Source organism: Corvus hawaiiensis, chromosome 10 (assembly GCF_020740725.1).
Source record: "Corvus hawaiiensis isolate bCorHaw1 chromosome 10, bCorHaw1.pri.cur, whole genome shotgun sequence".
In the NCBI taxonomy this organism is placed as follows: Eukaryota; Metazoa; Chordata; class Aves; order Passeriformes; family Corvidae; genus Corvus; species Corvus hawaiiensis.
In genome coordinates, this window is record NC_063222.1 from 28,283,577 (window position 1) to 28,302,604 (window position 19,028).

General features: G+C 49.4%; 2 protein-coding genes across 3 annotated transcripts; one reads left to right on the forward strand and one right to left on the reverse strand.

The window, feature by feature from the left end:
- Positions 1-54: 54 nt before the first annotated feature.
- On the reverse strand, positions 55-13,480 carry EIF2A (eukaryotic translation initiation factor 2A). 2 transcript variants are annotated; one of them, XM_048313891.1, is made up of 14 exons: positions 13,384-13,480; positions 12,101-12,170; positions 11,739-11,813; positions 10,960-11,078; positions 9,779-9,878; positions 9,322-9,404; positions 8,047-8,120; positions 7,750-7,894; positions 6,641-6,757; positions 3,885-4,456; positions 2,489-2,605; positions 1,525-1,653; positions 578-643; positions 55-494 (listed from the first exon to the last, which is right to left on the reverse strand). In XM_048313891.1, the coding sequence occupies exons 1-14, from the start codon at positions 13,409-13,411 to the stop codon at positions 429-431; spliced, it is 1,761 nt and encodes a 586-aa protein (XP_048169848.1). In that variant the 5' UTR covers positions 13,412-13,480; the 3' UTR covers positions 55-428. The 2 variants fall into 2 exon arrangements, with proteins under 2 accessions (XP_048169848.1, XP_048169849.1); XM_048313892.1 differs by lacking the exons at positions 9,779-9,878; positions 10,960-11,078.
- A 62-nt stretch (positions 13,481-13,542) lies between these two features.
- SERP1 (stress associated endoplasmic reticulum protein 1) lies at positions 13,543-15,563 on the forward strand. The gene is made up of 3 exons (XM_048313893.1): positions 13,543-13,706; positions 13,816-13,891; positions 14,115-15,563. Exons 1-3 carry the CDS (start codon positions 13,623-13,625, stop codon positions 14,153-14,155), a joined length of 201 nt encoding a protein of 66 aa, XP_048169850.1. The 5' UTR covers positions 13,543-13,622; the 3' UTR covers positions 14,156-15,563.
- Positions 15,564-19,028: the final 3,465 nt, after the last annotated feature.

Below are 19,028 nucleotides of genomic sequence, written 5' to 3' on the forward strand. Positions count from 1 at the left end.
GCGTCACGAGGGCGGAGGCGCCCCCGCGCGGTCACACAGAGCCCGAACGCTCGCTCGCACTAAACGCTCTTTATTGTATCCACGTCATCGCGGAAAGATCGCACCTCTTCTTAAATAGAATAGAGCTAGCAAACGTTTTTATCGCCCTGCCTTCTCCCACCCAAATAACGAAAAACAATCTGGTTTAGGCAGTATGTTCTCAGAAAAGGAGCGCGTTTCTCGTTGGAACAGCAGCAGAACTGGCTGAGGGATACTCGTTACTTGCTTACAGCTTCAACATGTCCAAGAATCTTTAGGAAAACTCTTTTAAAAGGCAAATGAGCAGCAAATCTGTGGACTTTCACACCCTTGGTCATTTGCTGAAATATTTAACAAACTATATTTTGCATGAACTTTGTGTTAGCACCACGCTGGAGCTCAAGGAAGTTTTAAACACCCAGTTCCAGGTCTTCCAGTTCCTTAAGGAGAGCAGCTTCTTTCTGAATCTTCTCCACCTAGAACAGAAAAGCATAAAATGTCACAGATGTAGCTTATTATAAAATGAACCTGGAATAAAGTGTACAGATCTCAACCATACCTGATTCTTCTCCAGCTGCTTGCCAGCAGCTGCCTGTTCTTTCAGCTGCTCAATTGCCTTTAGTTTCTGGAAAAAAAATAGAAAAAAACCACTCTAACACAAAAATATCGGTGAAACAAGAATAGAAAAAAAGTCTTAGAAGTTGCTGCACTTGCAATTGCCTGATGTATCTGGAGGCAGGTCCCTATGGAAGGCACAATCCCTTAAGCATCTCCAGATGCTCAGTCCAGAATTTCCCACCCATAACAGACATTTCTTTAAAGAACAAAACCTAGAGAACAGCAGTACTTCTTCATCTCTGAAAAAAACACTGGGCATTGTCTCACTGAAGGGCTAGATCCAAACTTGGAAATTACTCTATCACTATCCCTCTTCACCACACATTTTCCTCAGAAAGCCTGGAATGTTAATCCAGAGACTATGAACAGCAAGAGGCAGCCAAGAGAAATGGGAAAGATTCTCTAGCCAGAACCAAACAATTTCTATCCTGGAATTACTTAATCCAAGCATTCTCAAGACTGGCAATAAACTTTGCACTCACGCCACAAGGCAAACCACAAGGCACTGTTCCTTGCCAGATCCAGGTCTCAACAACCACAGAATCCACAGAGTTCCTGTCTGAGCCCCAACATCTGCCAGTGCACCCCTGACCCTCAGCTGGGGGACTGGCTGCACCTCCACAGCATTCCCAGTCACAGCCTGAGGGTTCGTTTCAAAAACTCCTCCCTGTACTGCCACCTCTGATGGGACCTTCAGGAACCCTGGCACACGATGGTCTCCACTGCTGCACAGGGTGGGAGGGCAAAGGGAGGTGGGTACAAATTCAGGACATTACTGTGAATGTACGTGCATCCTCCTGAACTCAGCTCACCTTACACCCACACTAGGTCTTACAGACCAGCCCTTGGAGAAATCTATTGTCTGTTAGAAAAAGAACCCCTTCACACCTTTTTCAAATTCTTTATCTTCTTGTCCACTTCAGGATCTCCCGTGGTCATGGCAGGCACAGCGTTCTGCAGGGCATTCTGTGGGGTTTTGTCCTGGGCAGGGCCTTGGTTTGCATCAGCTTTGGCCTCCTGTAGACACATAAACACAAGCTAGAAAATACCTTTGATTACAAACAGAATGAAAAATGTCTTTAATCACTTTAAGAGGATCCATTCAATATTTCTTCTTTCCCCAGTTTGCTGGTGTATTCCAAAATCTGGGCATGACTTGCTCAGAGGTACTGCATTATCTATTGATCTGCTTTCCATGGACAAAGGCTTATCTGGAACAGCTCACATGGTGTTTCTTGTTTAATTTCTACTTCCTCAAGATCCCAACCACACACAGCACAGGGAAACATCAGTTTAAGCATGATATGACAAACATTTTACAAAGCAGACTGGGTCATTGTCTCTGAAGCAAAAGAAAGGGCTCAAAACCAGTGCTAGAAAAATTTTAAAATAGCATTTAAAGAAACTATTGCTTCAGAGGTTTGTAGAAATTGGAAGGCTAATACCAAAAGCTGACTTTTATCTACCTAGTCAAAGAATATTAAGTCCAGAAGTGACAGACAGGCTGCCTCTGGTCTGCCCTAAAAACACACCTCAGCCCTGACCTGCTGGGAACACATCATACCCAGTCTGTTCTTACCTCCCAACTACAACCAAAACACACCCTGCAGACCATGAAAAGTCAGAATCACTTTGTCTCCACACTGATTTTAGCTAACATTTGCAGCAACTCACCAAAGGTGTTACTTTTAAATCACCCTTTTGTTCCTGCTTTGCTCTGGTGAAACTGCCCGTCACACACAGGCGACACGCGTGGAGGGCTCTCAGTGCACAAGTCACTGCTCCGAGACTGACCACTGCCCTTTGGGAAAACTAACTAACATTATCCTTGCAAGAATGACTTTTGCAGTACCTGTTTAGCAGCCTTCTTTGCTTCATGCTTCCTCTGATTTTTGAGAGCTGTTTTAGACAGTGGCTTATCACTGCTTCCCAGATGGGGTTTCATGTTCTGGGGTGGCTCATCCTCATGCTGCAGGATATGCAAAATGGTTAAAACCCCATATTCCATGTTGGCACAGAAACCCCAAAATCTACCTAAGACATCATATGCAAATATGAACCAGAAAGAAAAAGGAAAAAAGAAAGAAAGGAAGTAGGGGGGAAAGTATGCACTCCTTGGAATAGCCAAAGAAGGGTGACAAGGGTTTCAAACTCATCCACTCAAGTTTCCATGGGACTACCCTGTGTGCCCTGATGACTTCATAGATTTCTGATAAAATAACAAAATCATTATGTTTTCTGTCTCAGGAAGGAAATAAAATAAAATACAAGAGGAATAATCTAGCACAAAATGACTGAAGCCTGGCATTTTGCTGTTCTTGACAGCTTTTTAACTCAAACTCTTGATGATCAGAGAGGAAGGCTGAGCGCTGGGAGGGAAAATGGGGGGTTCTTGGGGGGCAGTGGGGGCTGAGAAGGGGTTTTTTTCCAGTGTTTTTAAGATAACTCTCAACTGTGGCACTGTATTGTTTTAATGCGTGTGACAAGATTTTTTGCCCATATAAGTAAACAGAATTATTTTACTGAATGTATCTTTTCCCTACTCCCTCTGCTCACATGGTTTGCGAGAGCAGCCCTCAGCATGGCTAAGAGACTGCTCACAGGCTGAGTCTCCTGCAAAAGCACCAGGCTCAAAGTCAAAGCTCTCTGTGACTCAAACATTAAGGGTGCAGCTGTTAACTGGAATTAGTTGCTACTCAGCCTACTTTGAAAACTTGTAGAAAGAAACTAATTATACAAGTAGGTCACTGTACTGAAATGTGTTTAAGCTGCAGATGACTTGCTAATGATCCAATCTCTTTCTAAAAAGTAAATTTACCTTATAAAAAAAACCAAACAAGAATGGCTGTTGGGAAGCCAGTCAAGGCCCAGGCTGGCTGGGTTCAGAACTGGTAAGTCGAGTCATCCATATCAGAGGCTTCTGTCCTAACCAGAGCACTCAATTTCACCACAAGCCACACCTGGAGTTTAGTGTTTCAGTGCACACTGCAAAGAGTATTACAAAAGCTTGCAAATGCTTTGTGAAAGGACTGTACTTGAGCCAAAGAGATGAGAGCTTTCTAGCATACATTCTTGCAAACTGTGAGCAAAATGCCAAAGAAGGTTACCAAAACCCCTCCAAACCCCCACAGTGCTGTCAACCTGGTTACTCTTCTCATGTACCTCCTCAAAAATACACACATATGTGAGGCCAAGCTCCAAACAGACATGAGACAACAGGTCAGTTCCCACAGGACACTGCTACTCACAAGCCTGGAGCTCGTCACGGGTTTGTTCCTCAGGGCAGGAGGTCTGTACGCCTGCGCAGGCCTCGGCTCAGCACTGGGCAGTTCGCTGGGAACTGCCTGGTATTTCACCGCTTTCTCCGGGAACACCCCATCCAGGAAGGGCTGCCAGAACACTTGCCACATTTCCTCGCCAGATGGGACCTTATAGGAGTGCAACACAGAGCCCGTGTAGTGCCATATCTTGTATCCATTGCTGACCCGGAGCCGGGGAGCACACGTGGCTGTCACAATGTGCTCTCCATCGGGACACCAAGCAAAGTATGTGGAATCCGAGGCCACTGGTTTGGAAATGAGTTTGTAGTTTTTAACATCCCACACTTCCATCTGTCCCCTGAGGTTTCCAAACCCTGCCAGCACTAGGATGTGTCCGTGGGGGCTATAGTAGACAGCATTGCGAGGCCCGGTACCAAAATCAAACACAGGGTCACATTTCAGGTTAAAAACTGTGGCTTTGGCAGGCATGAAACCATACACAGCACAGAACTCCGCAGAATTGGGGCTCCAGGAAACATCGTAAATAGGGCCATTTTTTGCTAAAGGAAAAGGAAAAACATGCAGCTGTTGGGAGATTGCATTTTTTTCAGAGCAAGACAGAATAAAAACCATCACAATTCTTCATGCTTTGCTAAAATGCTGTATTCTAATTATTGACAGTGAAAACTAATTCTACTAACAACAGAGGGAAAAACAACCTTGTATCTTCTGATAACTTTAGTTACAGTTTGCAACAATAACTGCAGCCATTCCAAATTACCTCTGTACGGTCAGCACCAACACTTTAACAGTAAGCATAGCTTGACATGTAAAAAAAATCCGTAATTTTTTTTCCTCAAGTATGACCTCAGGACCTTCTCATATTGTCCCACTGGAAACCTGCAAAAACAGGAGTTTTATACCAGCTGGATAACAGTTTATCTTCTTTTAATGTAAGACATATGGTGTAGCTCAGCTTTGTAGAGGCAAGCAATAGTGACCTGAGTTCTCTTTGGCCCATGCCCATGCACAATATTTTATAAGTCAGATTTTAATGTGAGTGAGCACACAAAAATGGCTTTACACATAATGATCAAAACTTGGTACTGCCAGAAGCTATTCTGGGGGTTGGAACATTAGGAGATACTGAAGAATGATGTATTAGTTATGAAAACTCAGGTAAAATATCCAGGGGTAAATACAAACCACAGGCCATTATAACTTTTCATCATCTGGGTATCTTTACCCATCGTTCAGATAAATGCCAATTGCATTACTGAATCCTTATATCCAGAGTTGATGCAAAATGTTCAAACTGAGTTAAATGGTTCGTGCTTGCTGTCACTCTGAAGTCTCATTATCTTTAGAAACAAGGATGTATAATCACACTATGTGTCCCCTTCGTAACGTTTTCAGTGACACTAACCCAGTGCAGCTCAGATACAGAGGTGTGACAGAAAATGACATTTGGTGACAGCAGCAGCTGGAAAGATGAGGGCAGCTCCAAGCAGGCTTCACAGCTCTGCCAGAGCCTGCAGCAGCACCACGTCTTAGTCAAAAATGAAAAGCCCTATGCAAATGCCAGTGTGGAAAAAAGCTTCAAAACTGTACTTCAAAAAACATCCAACTTCACAAGGAATGAGATACCTCTCACTCCAAGTGCCCACCACTTGCTTTTATTGGAGAAAAGGACTTTTATGAAACAGACATAAGTTTGGGCTTTCCCTTGAAAAGGAATAGCTAAATTAAATGAAAAGCAATGGTAAACTTCCTGTTAAATACAGATGCAGTAGAAATAAAGATTTTTTTAGTAAGTATGTAGTTAAACAAGTAGTGTTCTCAAGCCAGGAAAGTGGTCCCAAAGAGATTCTATATACTGAGTCATAACCCCAATTCTCCTTCCCCAGTGAAGTTACCATCAGGGGAAATGGGGCCCAGTACTTGTCCAAAAGTTTTGCAGTGGAGGCAAACTGGAGATGCTCCCAGTCAGCACTGTTATGGAAGAGAAATTACATTCACAGTACCTCCAGCAAAGATAGTCCATGTCACCCCATCCCCAGTGCTCACAAGCATTCCCAACAAACTAGCCTCTACAATCCCAAACAGACCAGATGTTTGCACACAATAGCAACAGCTTGACAGAAGGAAAAAAGACCCCCCACAGGGCAAGTTAAGACATGGACTTCCAGTTCAAACTAGACACTGGAATTAGGCACATTCATCTGCTGCTCCCCAACATGTCATTTTTATGTCTAAAACACTTTCAATTTTACAATACAAAATAAAGGACTTCTATTTTCCAACAGACCAAAAAATTGCTCTCACTCTGCCCTGGCTCATTGAGTAACAGTATCTTGCATGTGTAAAAGTGCAGGTAGGATTATTCTGTTTGGTGACGCGCTTCCTGTCCATTATGGATTCTCAGACATCAACCTGGCTCCATTGTCCAAGTCTTTCCTCAGCAAACGAGCATAGTTCCCTCCCTGTGCACTTGAAACACCTTCCCAAGCAAATTATCAGTATTTATTAACTGGAAGTGTTGGTCTCTGCCACTGACATTAAGATGGTAAGTCTACCAAAGGTAAGAAAATTCAGCTATTAAAAAAAACCACAAACCAACCCAGAAAAAAGCAACATCTTCCTGCAGAGGTAAAAAACCAAAAAAGCAGTGAAGGATTTTTTGTTCAGAGGATTTTGTTTTACAGATCGGTTCCCAAGCCCGCAGCAGCCGCAGGGGTACTCACGCAGCTGCACGACGGCGCTCTCCCCGTTGGCCGCCACGTAGTGCAGCGTCTGCTCGCCGTAGTACGATGCCCCGGTCTTGTCCACCTCAGTGCTGGCGATCACCAGCACGGCCGTGGCTGTGAACAGACACAGTTAGTGCAGCACAGCTACTGAAACCCACACCAGCCATTGCACAGAACACCACAGACAAAGCAAAATCAGCTCCGCTATGAATTCCTACTGGTTGCTTGTGTAATAGTGCTGGTATCATTCCTCTTTTGAATTGAGTTTTTCCTAAATGCTAACCCGAAAGGACTGAACATCTTCCTTTGTCAGATGGAAAATGTAAGCTCAGTCTATTAATTCACTGTAAGACCACAAGCAAGTGAACATCCTTTGCAGTTATAAAAAAAAATTAAACTACAGCAGAAACCAAACATCCTGATCAGTCCTTGAATAAAATATTTCATCAATATCTTCTGTATTCAAAGCTGTGTCCCTGTTGGGGGGTACGGAGCAGGGCACTGTGTCACCAGGGCAAAGCCCAACCTGCCCCTTCCCCCAGACACATGCACCCCAAAATGTCTTGAGACATCAATCTTTCCCATCTCTCACAGCCTCCGTGCACGGTTTCTACATGTGTGTAACACCTTCCTTGTATTCCAAACTATGTGGGTTGAAGTAAAATGATTTGTACAAAATCATTCTGAAACAGCTCACTGCTAACAAACAGCAAAGCACAGAGGCCTGTCGGCTCACCCCAGTTGTGATATTTATGCATACAGATAATTCTACACATTAAGATTATACCACGGCGTGAACTGTTCTTATGTTTACAATCTAAATGTATTATTGACAAAGAATGCAAAATTATATAGGATTTTGTTATTCAACTGCAAAATTTACCAGCATGCATAGAATATTTTCAATTGCAACATATAAAATCACAGAAGTCACAGGAAAGTGCTGAGCACTCCAGGGTGTGCAGAAATGCACCCCAGCAAGGCATTAATGGCTGCCCTCAGGATTTATCTGCATATGCAAATTAAACACAAACCCCACATAGTAAACAAAGTAAGTCAATCCAAAATGAGCACAGTATAAAAGTTTCAGTACACAGCTGTTATACCTTTTTTGTTCCATAGCATTGTCACCTTGTCAGCTTTAAAGAAGCTTTTGTTGGCTAGTGCTGACTGCGGGCCCTCGAAGTTGGGGTACTGGTAGAGCCTGACAAAGGATGGAGCACCTTTGCTGCCTGGGACATACACAGCAACCTGAAACAGCCACGAGATTTCACTGCGAGTTAAAGCCTTGGTAGCACAGGGCATCATTACTACCAGTACATTGTACTAAAATCACAGTCTGGATTTTTGTTTTTTTTTTTTAAGAAAACCAAGAAAAGGATTGGAAGCTGGAGCAGAAGTACCTTGCTTGGCTGTGCTCCTGGGGACAACACGAAATCACTGACCTTCTGCAAATGCAGCTTATTTGCAATGGTATCTGCCAAGAAAAAGGCCACAGATGTGTGATGTTAATGACAAACCACATTACCTGGATGACCTAACCACACCTTTCTGTGGGGCTGCATTCTGGATAACACAGACCAGTAAAGACAATCATAAAGGATCTCTTTTTCTAGGCAAACAACCATTATTTTCCCATTTCACCACATAATTTTATCTAAAAAACCAAGTTGAATCAACCCTATGTCTGAAACCCAGCATTTAGTATTTGGAAGTTCAAAAAGCAAAGGAAGCCTCTGAACCCGAGGTGAACACAGCTTGCTTTTGAAGCACATATTCTTCACCTTATCTGTGCTGGATTCAGTCACATTCGCTGCCATTACACAGAGGCAACCTTCATGGGAAAACTCTTCCCAACAGGAAGCACTCAAGAGGCCTGCTCTGGGCTCAACACTGCCTCTTCCCACAAACAACTGATGGGAACAGAATCACCCTGCAGCTCCACTGCAGCCGGGAATGTGTACTGCCAGCAGATGTCCTGCTGAGGCTGACATTCCCTGCTTCCTGCAGCTTGGTTAACATCAGCAGGGCTAATTCTCAGGAAACTCAATCTCTCATAGCCTTAATTCTTGTATCAACGTTATATTTAAAACAAAACTAAGAATGCAAAACTAAAACCACACACTGCTGTTCTCCCATCCATTTTCTTTAATTCCTTTACATTTTTGTTCTAATTAATTTTTATCTTTCTACTTTTCTCTTCCCCTTGCCCTTTTCAACATCTATTGACTCCAGATACTCTACCACCAACAGTAAATTTCCTTGGTAAAAATCTTCAGGCTTCACTATTTCATTTTTGCCATCAATTTTTTAATGAGCCATTTTTAACAGTCTATTGACAGAATATGCACAACCCAAGGAAGTAATCACAGATCATGTTTTCTAACATCAATTTCCTGGATCTCTTTAAATGAGAAATAATATGGAATCAGGTCTCTTTAACTGAGAATCAGATGCACTTCATACCATGTAAGTCAGTGAAAAGATAAATAAGAAAGTGAAAACACACTTCATTAAAGCATAATGATTCTGGATTCCAAACTGAAATAGATTGTAGGCAATATTTAAAATAAAAAGCAAGCAAAAGAAGAAACAAATAAAAAGCTGAAAACAAAAACCACCCATCAAAAGAAGCAGCATTTATAGAAGGAACGAAATATAGAGAAATACTTGCGTACTGAAGTTGTTGTTTTCAAAGAAATGCACTTCATTGTTCACATTCCTGGCACAAATGCTTTCATCATCTGCCCAGCAAGGACACCTGCATATTATGGGAAAAGTCAGAAACACAAAATGATGCTCAACATCAGCACTCCAGAATTGTTTCTCCCCATTTTTAAAGCCCAGTTAAGTTCAAACATAATACGTTTAATGTGGATAAATGACAACTGCATACCAAAAAAGTGCACGTAAGTGCACTTGGTTATTGTCTGCCCAGCTTTTCTCTGTGGTGCAAAGTGAGAGTGAATTTACAATGAACTATATATAGACACTCACAAGCACAGACGCTGGTTTTCAGTTAGCAGCAGGCACTGGTTTGAAAGCCAACACCACACTAACAGCTCCATTTATCTGGATCAGATTTTGAAAACCACATTTCTTTTTAAACAATTAGCATCTGGAAAGCTTATTTACCAGTTCTGCATCTTTTTCTGCATAAAAGACTTTAAGCATTTTCCAGTTCTCAGATCATGGAGCTGCAGGTTGGGCACCCCTGCTGTGCCATCCTTAGCAGCTGCAAAAAAACACAGTGGTCTTTGAGGATTAAATCTGCTTCACCCCGACATCACAGTTCTGCTAGCACCCAAACTCCTCGCAAGCATGCAGCTTTTGTCCCTGAGGGACCAAACCCATGAATGCTGACTGCTGTACCTATTAACCTCAGTCTGTTTTCAGAAAGAACTCACATTGGGAGGCGTAGGGTTTCTACTCCCCACTGCAAGGCTGCAACCACCACCACCTACACAGCTTTTTAATACAAACCAAAACCCATCCACATGGAAAACAATGGAGGCATGTTCTCCACTCCAATATTTTGCTCTCACAGGAATGAGGTGATTTGGTCCATTCCACCACAGTCACAGCTGTCTCTGCAAGCAGTGCAAAATGGTTCTGCTGCTTGTAAACTGTCTGTACTCTCCTCCTTGCCTTGGATAGCACAGCCTGCCTATTGCTGTCAGTGATTTATGGCAGACCCAGAACAGCTCACTTACAGCTTGTGCTACCTTTTCTTATCCTACCACCTGTCCTGGTTCCCAGTTTCCCTACAGCCTGCCCAGTTCCCAAGGCCCAGCCTTGCCCAGCTCTTCCCCCCCAAAGGCAGCATTTACACCATCTGTGGCTCAGACAGGACTGCAGCTCTCAGAATCAGGAACTCAAACCCCTTCAGGGAGGCAGAGGAGGGAATAAAGCTCTGGACATGGAGAACACTCCAGTCCAGGGGGACCAGGGGAGGACACAACTACTCCAAGACAGTGTACAATCTCCCTTGCCTACCCAAGAACATAAGCTGCCTGCACAGCACACTGCACCATGACCACTTCCCAAAGTTTAGAAAACATGTGACTACTGACAGAGTAACTATGAGCACGTGCACTCTGACAGAGCGTTTGTAAGGATGGCCAACACCAGCTGCTCTCGGACAATGGCCTCCCTCCCTCCTCCACCGTGTTCCTGACTGCTCACAGAACTTTTTGTACCCTTTCTGTACTGCTCATTTAGCCAATAAATGCACTACAGAGACGAGTCAGGTACTAATCCAGACATGGTTTAAGACAAGCACAGACCCGTGCTTCCCCAGCTGGTACAATACTCACTTGCATAGGCCTGCCACGTTGCCAGAACATTATTCTTTGGCGAGAATTCAAGGCAGACTGTCTTTGGGAGATCAAAGGAATGCAGTAACTCAGCTCTGGTGACATTAACAACATTTACTCTGGAACCAAAAGATGCTATTTCAATAAAACACGCTTACAATAGTTAATTAATAGCTGAGAGAATTGTTCAAGTATTTGACTCTTCTAGATCAGCCCCAAATTTGGCCAATATAACAGAATTAGAAGAGCTTTTTTCCCCCTCTTGTTTTTACTAAATCTTTCCAAGAGCACATTTTAAAACCAGACACCCAAGTATGACAGAAACCAAAAGTGACCACTGGTCAATACATAACCCATGTTTTTGTCTGCAACACGTAAGCTCTAAACAAGAGAGTGAACTCTATAATGCACCTGCTCTATAAGAAAGGAACCTTGTAACGTTCACAAGGTGTATAGATTCATTATTTTCTGTGGACTTTACTAACAGATTAATCCCAGAGACCAGGTACTGGGAGCCATGAATAAGAAAAACAACCAAACCACAAAAGCATACCCAGATTGCATGGGAATGGGTGCATTATAAATAAGAGAAGAACAGCAAATATTTCATGTGATAGTCAGAAAACAAAGCCACTAATGTAACAATAAACTGCATTTAAAATGTACATGCAAACACTTGCATTAACAGCAATCATCTTTACACAGACATGAGTAAATGAAGCATAACTGATCCTGTTTATTTCATACAAGCTAAAAATTGGATGATAAAAGGCACCCACTTTTCTCCATTGCACCAAGCAAAGAGGGAGCCGTCCTTGCTAAAAGCAACAGCTTTGCAGTTTTTTCCAGAATCCCTAAAGAAATAAGAAATGCACGTGAGTATTCAACAGTGCCATAGTTGAGGTTTTTTTAACAAAAATGAAACAGATTGCCTGCTGTGCTCCTGAGGAGCTCTGTGTCATAGTACAGTCCCTGCTCCCCCTGCTCAGGGACTACCACCTGCACCTGGCAGTGCTCAGGCAGGCACAAAGCCTTCCAAACCATCAATTTTCTGAATTCGCTTATATTCACACATTTTTCAAGTCCAGAGTCTACCTTTCTTTTCAGAAAACTATTTCTTTTGTGCCACTGACACCAGTACCTTTGGAATGCTGCGCTCTCTGTGAAACTGGGGGGCCCATTCACCATATACAGCCCTTCGGACCCTCTCACTGCAAGAAGAAACAAATAACTCATTTCAGATGCAGAAAATTGTCCAAAGCAGACGTTTTTCTAATTTGTGAGCCCTGAGACGTGCACACACTTTCCCATGCTTGCTGTAAGGGAATTCCAAGACATAACCTAGACACGCCCCTGGAGCTCCCATCCCACTCCTCCTTCAGCAACACCCTCTGTAGGATTGTGCCCGGCCAGGGGGCAAGGAACCCCCAGGATGGGGATCCAGAGCCTCTGGACCTAGTCTCAAAGTAAAACAGTTTTTATCATGACTAAATGCAACTTCCCAGGGCTCGTGTACGCCACAGCCCCGAGAGACCCGAAGGCAACCTTTTAACACACCTTAAATGCGACCCACGAGCTGTGCAGCCCTGTCTGGAACGTGTTCCCCGGCTCTTCCGTCAGGCTCCCCATTAAGATCCAAATTTACAACAGACACTAGTGAGCAGCCCAAAATCTACCCTGAACAACTGCAGCCCCCACAGACCCGAGGGAGGGGAAATAGGCTGGTGTTTAAAGCTTACAGATCCAGAAAAGGAAAATACACATTCCTTATGTTAGGGACAGTTTAAACAGTGAAATACTGAAAAGGAATACGACTTTTGAAAGGAGCTTCACAAACTGCAGTGCAAAGCCCACGAACGGCAGCGGACACGCCAGTGGGCTCCGAGCTCCCGGGAGCCGCTCCCTGCCCCTTGGATCGGCCCCCGCGTGCTGCGGTGCCGGGGCCGCCGCGGGGGCTCAGCGCCCGGGGCAGCGGGGCAGGGCCGCCGCGTTTCAAGCACCGACCCGCCCCTGCGAACGCTCCCGGGCACCCCGCGACTAAATCGTCCGCGGCTGAAGAACGAAGTCCCGACACGCAGCCTCGAGAGCTCCCGCGGGGCGCGGGGGAGGCCGGCAGCCGGGAGGCTGCGCGGGCGGGGGGCCGGGGTGAGCAGCGGCACCCCAAAGGAGGGCCTGGCCGCGCCCCAGCCCCGGGCCGAGCCAGCACAGAGCCCGGAGAGCCCTGACCAGTGCTGGGAGTGGTATCGTCAAGAACTCCCGGACCGGGGCCGGACTCGGGCACGCCGCGGCAGCGCACGCTGGGGAGGGGACGCGGGGCGGACGGCGGCGAGCACCGGAGGGGCACCGGAGGCGCAGCCCAGCCCACCTCCGCACTCGCCCCCCGCGCACCAGCCCCGACCTCCGCGCCGCCCGGGTCCGACGCACCTGCGAGCAGCGGCGTGGGCGGCGCCATCTTGGGGCGGCCGGTGGGGCGCTGCTTCCGGTTCCGGGTCAGCGGCGGCGCAGCGGCCGCAGCGCGCGCCACGTTAGCGGGCGGGGCGGGGCCCGGGGGCGCGTGCGCGGGTTGGCGCGCGCGGGCTCCGCCCCCGGCGCGCTCCCGGCGTGCGGAGCGCGCGGTGCTGACGCGGCAGCGGCGGCCGGGCCGGACCGGGCCGAGCGCGGACATGGTGGCCAAGCAGCGCATCCGCATGGCCAACGAGAAGCACAGCAAGAACATCACCCAGCGAGGGAACGTCGCCAAGACCTCGGTGCGCGGGGCCGGGCTGGGCCGGGCGGGCACGGGCTCGGGCGGGGGTGGCGGGGCCGGGCCGTGCCGTGCCGTGCTGTGCTGAGCTGACGGCGGTGCTGTGCTCGCAGAGAACGGCCCCGGAGGAGAAGGCGTCGGTCGGGCCCTGGCTGTTGGCGCTGTTCATCTTCGTGGTCTGCGGATCAGGTGAGCGGCCGCGCGCGGGCGGCTCGGCCCCGGTGGCGGCTGCGGGCCCCGGCACTGCCCCTCCGGGCCCCGGTGGCGGCTGCGGGCCCCGGCACTGCCCCTCCGGGCCCCGGTGGCGGCTGCGGGCCCCGGCACTGCTCCTCCGGGCCCCGGCGGCGCTCGGGTCCCCTGAGCTCGCTGCGGGCGCTGCCCGGCGAGCGCTCCCCTCTCCGCTTTCTTGCAGCCATCTTCCAGATCATCCAGAGCATCCGGATGGGCATGTGAGGGGCCGCTGCCGGGCCATGGCCCGCCGGCCCCGGCCGCCGCGGCAGATGCCGAGGAGCGGCGCGCGGCACCGGCCGTGTCGCATTCCAGGTCCCTTCACGAGTCATTCCGAGTTTTCTAGCCCGTGCCACAGTGCCTTGAACAGCACCACATGTATAAAGCAATAAAAGTCTATTGTTGATCTACAATCGTGGACCTACTTATTCGCTGAAGATCCAGCCTGGTCTCTGTAATACGTGGAGCTATACGCGACGTAGGTCCGTAGGAACTGACATCTGTTGTAAACACCGGTCCCAGATCAGTGTCACCCTCTGCTGTATAGCTGGAAATGGTTTTATTTGACGCTGGAAGCCAGGATTCTTGTAGTGGCTGGAGCCCGACTGTGCAGCATGTTCCCGAGGAGTCTCTCCGCAGTCCCCGCCGTGCATCCTCCGTGTGTGCGTAGGCTAGTCCCACTGCAGCATGGCCGCACCCATCCTCACACCACGGCACCGCCTGTAGCTTTGTCGTAATCCACGCAAAATGCTTGTCTGTGTAGGGGTAGTGGGGTAGTGAGGAACTGGCATGGCCGGGCAGCCGCTGCTCCTGGCAGGACCCAGTGCTGGAGCTTCATGGACTGTGGGAGCACCGCGGCCAGACCTGCGGCTCCCCGTGCCTCTCCTGGCCGTGCCTGGGCTGTAAATACTTCTTGGACAACTTTCAACTTTCAACAAGTGGTGACAGTTTTAAATTTGATGATGTTGTGTGGGAATATTGGGGGAGGGGGGACACATGCTGCCCCCCTGCCCACAGTTCTGCTTCTATATGTGCAGCCCCTGCAGAGTGTGGTGTGTCTTGCAATATATATTTAATCCTATTTAAGGTAAAACCTGCTTTCAACTCGATTTCTTTTTAACAGTGGATCCAGTACTTAACTGCTTCCCTACTGGTGATCACAGTTCCTTCTTCTGTAGATGACTGTAACTTGAGATCACATGGAAAATGCTGCTATTGATCATATTTCCCTGCTGATGGCCCTGATTCCTGCTGGCTCTCGCTGTCTGCGTGGTGACAAAGGTGGTGGGAATTGCTCTGCTGGTGCACACAGTTGTTAAAGGAAGATTTCTTTTTTCCAGGTTTCTTAGTAGAAGACAAATTTTAAGTCTGGTTACATTAGAAATAATAGAAAACTAAATCGGTTGAGGTTAATGAAATGCCTGTTAGCTGTGAAGGAACAGATCTTTTGTACGCGTTGTATTTCCATATGGAATCATTGGGACTGGTGTAAGCCAGCACAGCCCTGAGCGCACCCAGCGTGGAGCTGCCCGAGGGCACGGGGACCTTGTGCTGGGACACTCGTGTGCTGTGAGTGGTGGCGGGGGAAGTCTGTATAATCGCTGATTTTAAATAAAGTTCTTTTCAAACACAAGCTGTGTTCACTCTGACGTGGGTAAAGCAGGGCTCTGCTGGGTGTCGAAACTCAGCCATTCACACCAAGCATGGATTGATCAGCTTTTCCTTGAGAGGAGCCACCATGCCATGGGGCAGCCCCATGGTCAGCTGTCTGGGTGCTGGGCCAGGTTGGGGCCACGGGGCCTGAGCTGGGGCTGCCAAGGCTCTGGACACACCCAGCCACCGCTCCCCTTCCCTCTGGGGACCAACCATCCCCCCACAGGCGTTCAGCAGGTGCCTTCTCCTCACCTCTTGTCTCTCTGGCCCCTGGCGGTGCCGCAGAGGCCCCAGGGGTCTGACCAGTTCCTGCTGTTGCTGCAGGAGTCACTGGCTGTGACAGCACAGCAGCTGCTCTAGGGCTGTGGGCACTGGAACGTTCAGGGTGGTTTGTACAAGTTGGTTCTTCAAAGTTCAGTAAATTCTTGCTTTGGTGCAAGCTGGCCACAGAGATGTGTGCAGCGCTGTGCCCTGCAGTGGCTCTTGTGTAAGGGGTCATGGGCAGCTGCAGTGTCAGAGCTGGGCCTGGGTGGGGGCATCTCTGGAGGGGCCTTCTGGCCCCAGCTGTTCTCTGGCTCCACACATCCAAGTACAAAAGCTGCAAAACACCACACTTGTTTCTTTTCAAAACCCTAGCAGAGCAATACCCAGGTTTATTTCCCCTCGTGAGATTCAGCTTCTTCTCTCCAGGCACTGACAGCTGACATGTTCTGACGTGCTGGCTGTGACCCCGTGCCACAATTGCGGTTGGTCGGGTTCTTCAGCGGAGCTGAGCTTGTTGAGGTGACGTCATTAACCACCTGCAACACAGTTGTATCTCAAATCTTTTTTTTTTTTTTTCCTTCCTCCTGTGAAGCCTTCTCAAGGCTGGCTTTAGGACTGCGCTTCAGTAACACATCAGGAGGGGCACATGGCTTGCTTCCCAAGTCGAAAGGTCCCTGCTCTCCTGCCAGGCCTTTCACAGCTGCTGGAACCGCACAAAGGGCTGCAGCCACGTCCCCCGCGCTGAGCCCGTGTCGCGCCCATCTGCGCACACTCGGCACACGAGGGGACCCGGCAGCGACAGGAGCCGCACGTTCTCCAAGAACAGGGATCAACAACCTCGTGGAGAGGGAACAACCCCCTCAGCCCAGGCGAGAGCCCGGGACAGGTGGCGGCGGCGGCGGCGCTGGCAGGGAGGGCGCGAGGGCCCGAGCGAGAGAGAACCAGCCCCGGGCGGCGGCGGCGGCGGCGGCGGCGGCGGCGGCGGCGGGAACTGCAGCGGGCAGGGGCGGCGGGACAGCCCCGCCCCGCCCCACAGCGCCGCCCCACAGCGCCGCCCCACAGCGCCGCCCCACAGCGCCGCCCCACAGCGCCGCCCCACAGCGCCGCCCCACAGCGCCGCCCCACAGCGCCGCCCCACAGCGCCGCCCCACAGCGCCGCCCCACAGCGCCGCCCCACAGCGCCGCCCCACAGCGCCGCCCCACAGCGCCGCCCCACAGCGCCGCCCCACAGCGCCGCCCCACAGCGCCGCCCCACAGCGCCGCCCCGCGGCCGCCGCGGCTCCCGCAGACCCCGCTGCGCCACGCCCGGGCCCGCCGGCCGCAGCTGGGGACGGGTCTCTGCTCCAGGCACGGAGCCGCCGGCCGCAGCTGAGGGAGGGTCTCTGCTCCAGGCACGGAGCCGCCGGCCGCAGCTGGGGAAGGGTCTCTGCTCCAGGCCCGGCCCCGCGCCGGCCGCAGCTGGGGAAGAGTCTCTGCTCCAGGCACGGAGCCGCCGGCCGCAGCTGGGGAAGGGCCACTCTGTGCTCACCTGAGCCGTCACCTGCTCCAGAGCCGCCTCACTACTGGGCGAGCCTCCTGCACACGCTCTCTCCTCCGACCCAGGGCCGCGACCTTGAAGCTCTCCTCAGCAAGCATTTCCTTCTCATCCTCCACTGTTTCCGTAGCTTTTCCCCACACCTTCTGTCACATCCTCTCTGAGATGCCGGGCCTAACTCAGAGCCACCACTGCCCAGCTTCACTACATTCAGACCATTCTGTGACACCACGACTGCAGCCCGCTCCCAACCTGTGCTAAAGCACACGCTGCCGTGAACGCAGCAACTGAATCCCTTCTCATTATATCAAAGCTATGGAATAATGTCAAAGACACGTGCTACAGCACCAGCATCTGGTCTGGAGAGCCAGCTCCCACAGCCAGCTCCCCCACCCGGCCAGACCCCAAGCGTGGGGATCTCATTGCAGCCCCATGTGCCAGGAACAGCGGCAGGAGCCGCCACACGCAGGACAAGGAGGGGTCACAGCAGCGCACGGGGCAGCACCGAGGCGGTCTGACAGCAGCAGTCGTTTGCCACCGAGGCTCTCTGCCATCTGCAGTCACACATCTACTAACACCAAGGTGATCTCACTGTGAGAACTGCTGTTCCCTCTCGGGCTTCCTCTGGAGAAGAGCCCGCAGCGTTCCTGCCATTTCACAGTGCTCTCGTAAGCCGAGCTGCTGTCCAGAGCTGAATACAACTCGCCTCTAGGAGAAAACTAAACACAAAGCCCCAGAGCAAACCTGACAAGAGCAGAGCAAAGGCTTTCTAACAGTATCAGTTCAATATTTGTTTCATTCCCTCTTTTTCAGATTTACTAAATGCTTTTTACTTTTGGAGAAAGCACCTCTGCAGCACCCTGGTGTGAGGGATCTGTCACTCTGCGGCCCAGCTTGCACAGACACCCCACTCACAGGGGAGCAGGCATTCTGAGGGGAGCAGAGCTGCCCAGGACTCTCCTCATGGGCTCAGTCCCCTTCTGTTCCCAGCAGAAAAAGTGACCACCTGAATCATGGTTCAGATGTCTCTGTTCTGCTTCACTCAAAAGTGAACTGACAGATACAATGTACCCTCCATAAAAGTTTTAATCAACAACTCACCTGAGGGACTCTTGTTCCCGGAAGGCCCCGATTTGTCCCTTTTTTCTTACTTTACCATCCTCACTGTACAGCTGGAGTGAGCCACTGATCACACTGGAGAGGAAACACACAACTACTGGAATATTTTGTTTTCTAATTGTGTGCAAAGCCCTCATTGCACTGAGGTCTCCCAGCAGTGCTCACAGCACAGGAGTGCAGCAGGCAGAAAACACCAACCCACAGCTAATGGGGAGATCATCTTGGTGCTACTTCAGCAAGAGCTTTTTAATAAGCACACAACACACAGTTTGTTTGAACTGTGCTGAGCTGATGCTTACCAGGACGAGGAGATGCTTCTCAGTTTCCGGGACACGGACACTTCTTTGAGATCGGAAGACACCAAAATTTGCAGTTTTCAGTGTTTCTTCTATTTCACCTTAGACATAAACCTGGTAGAGAGTTAAGAGATGCTCAGGGCTCAGGTACTGAAGCAGACATTCACAGTAGTGACTCAGCAGGCCCAGGCGTTAATTCAGAGCTATCAGTGCAAACCCAAACCCCTAAGAG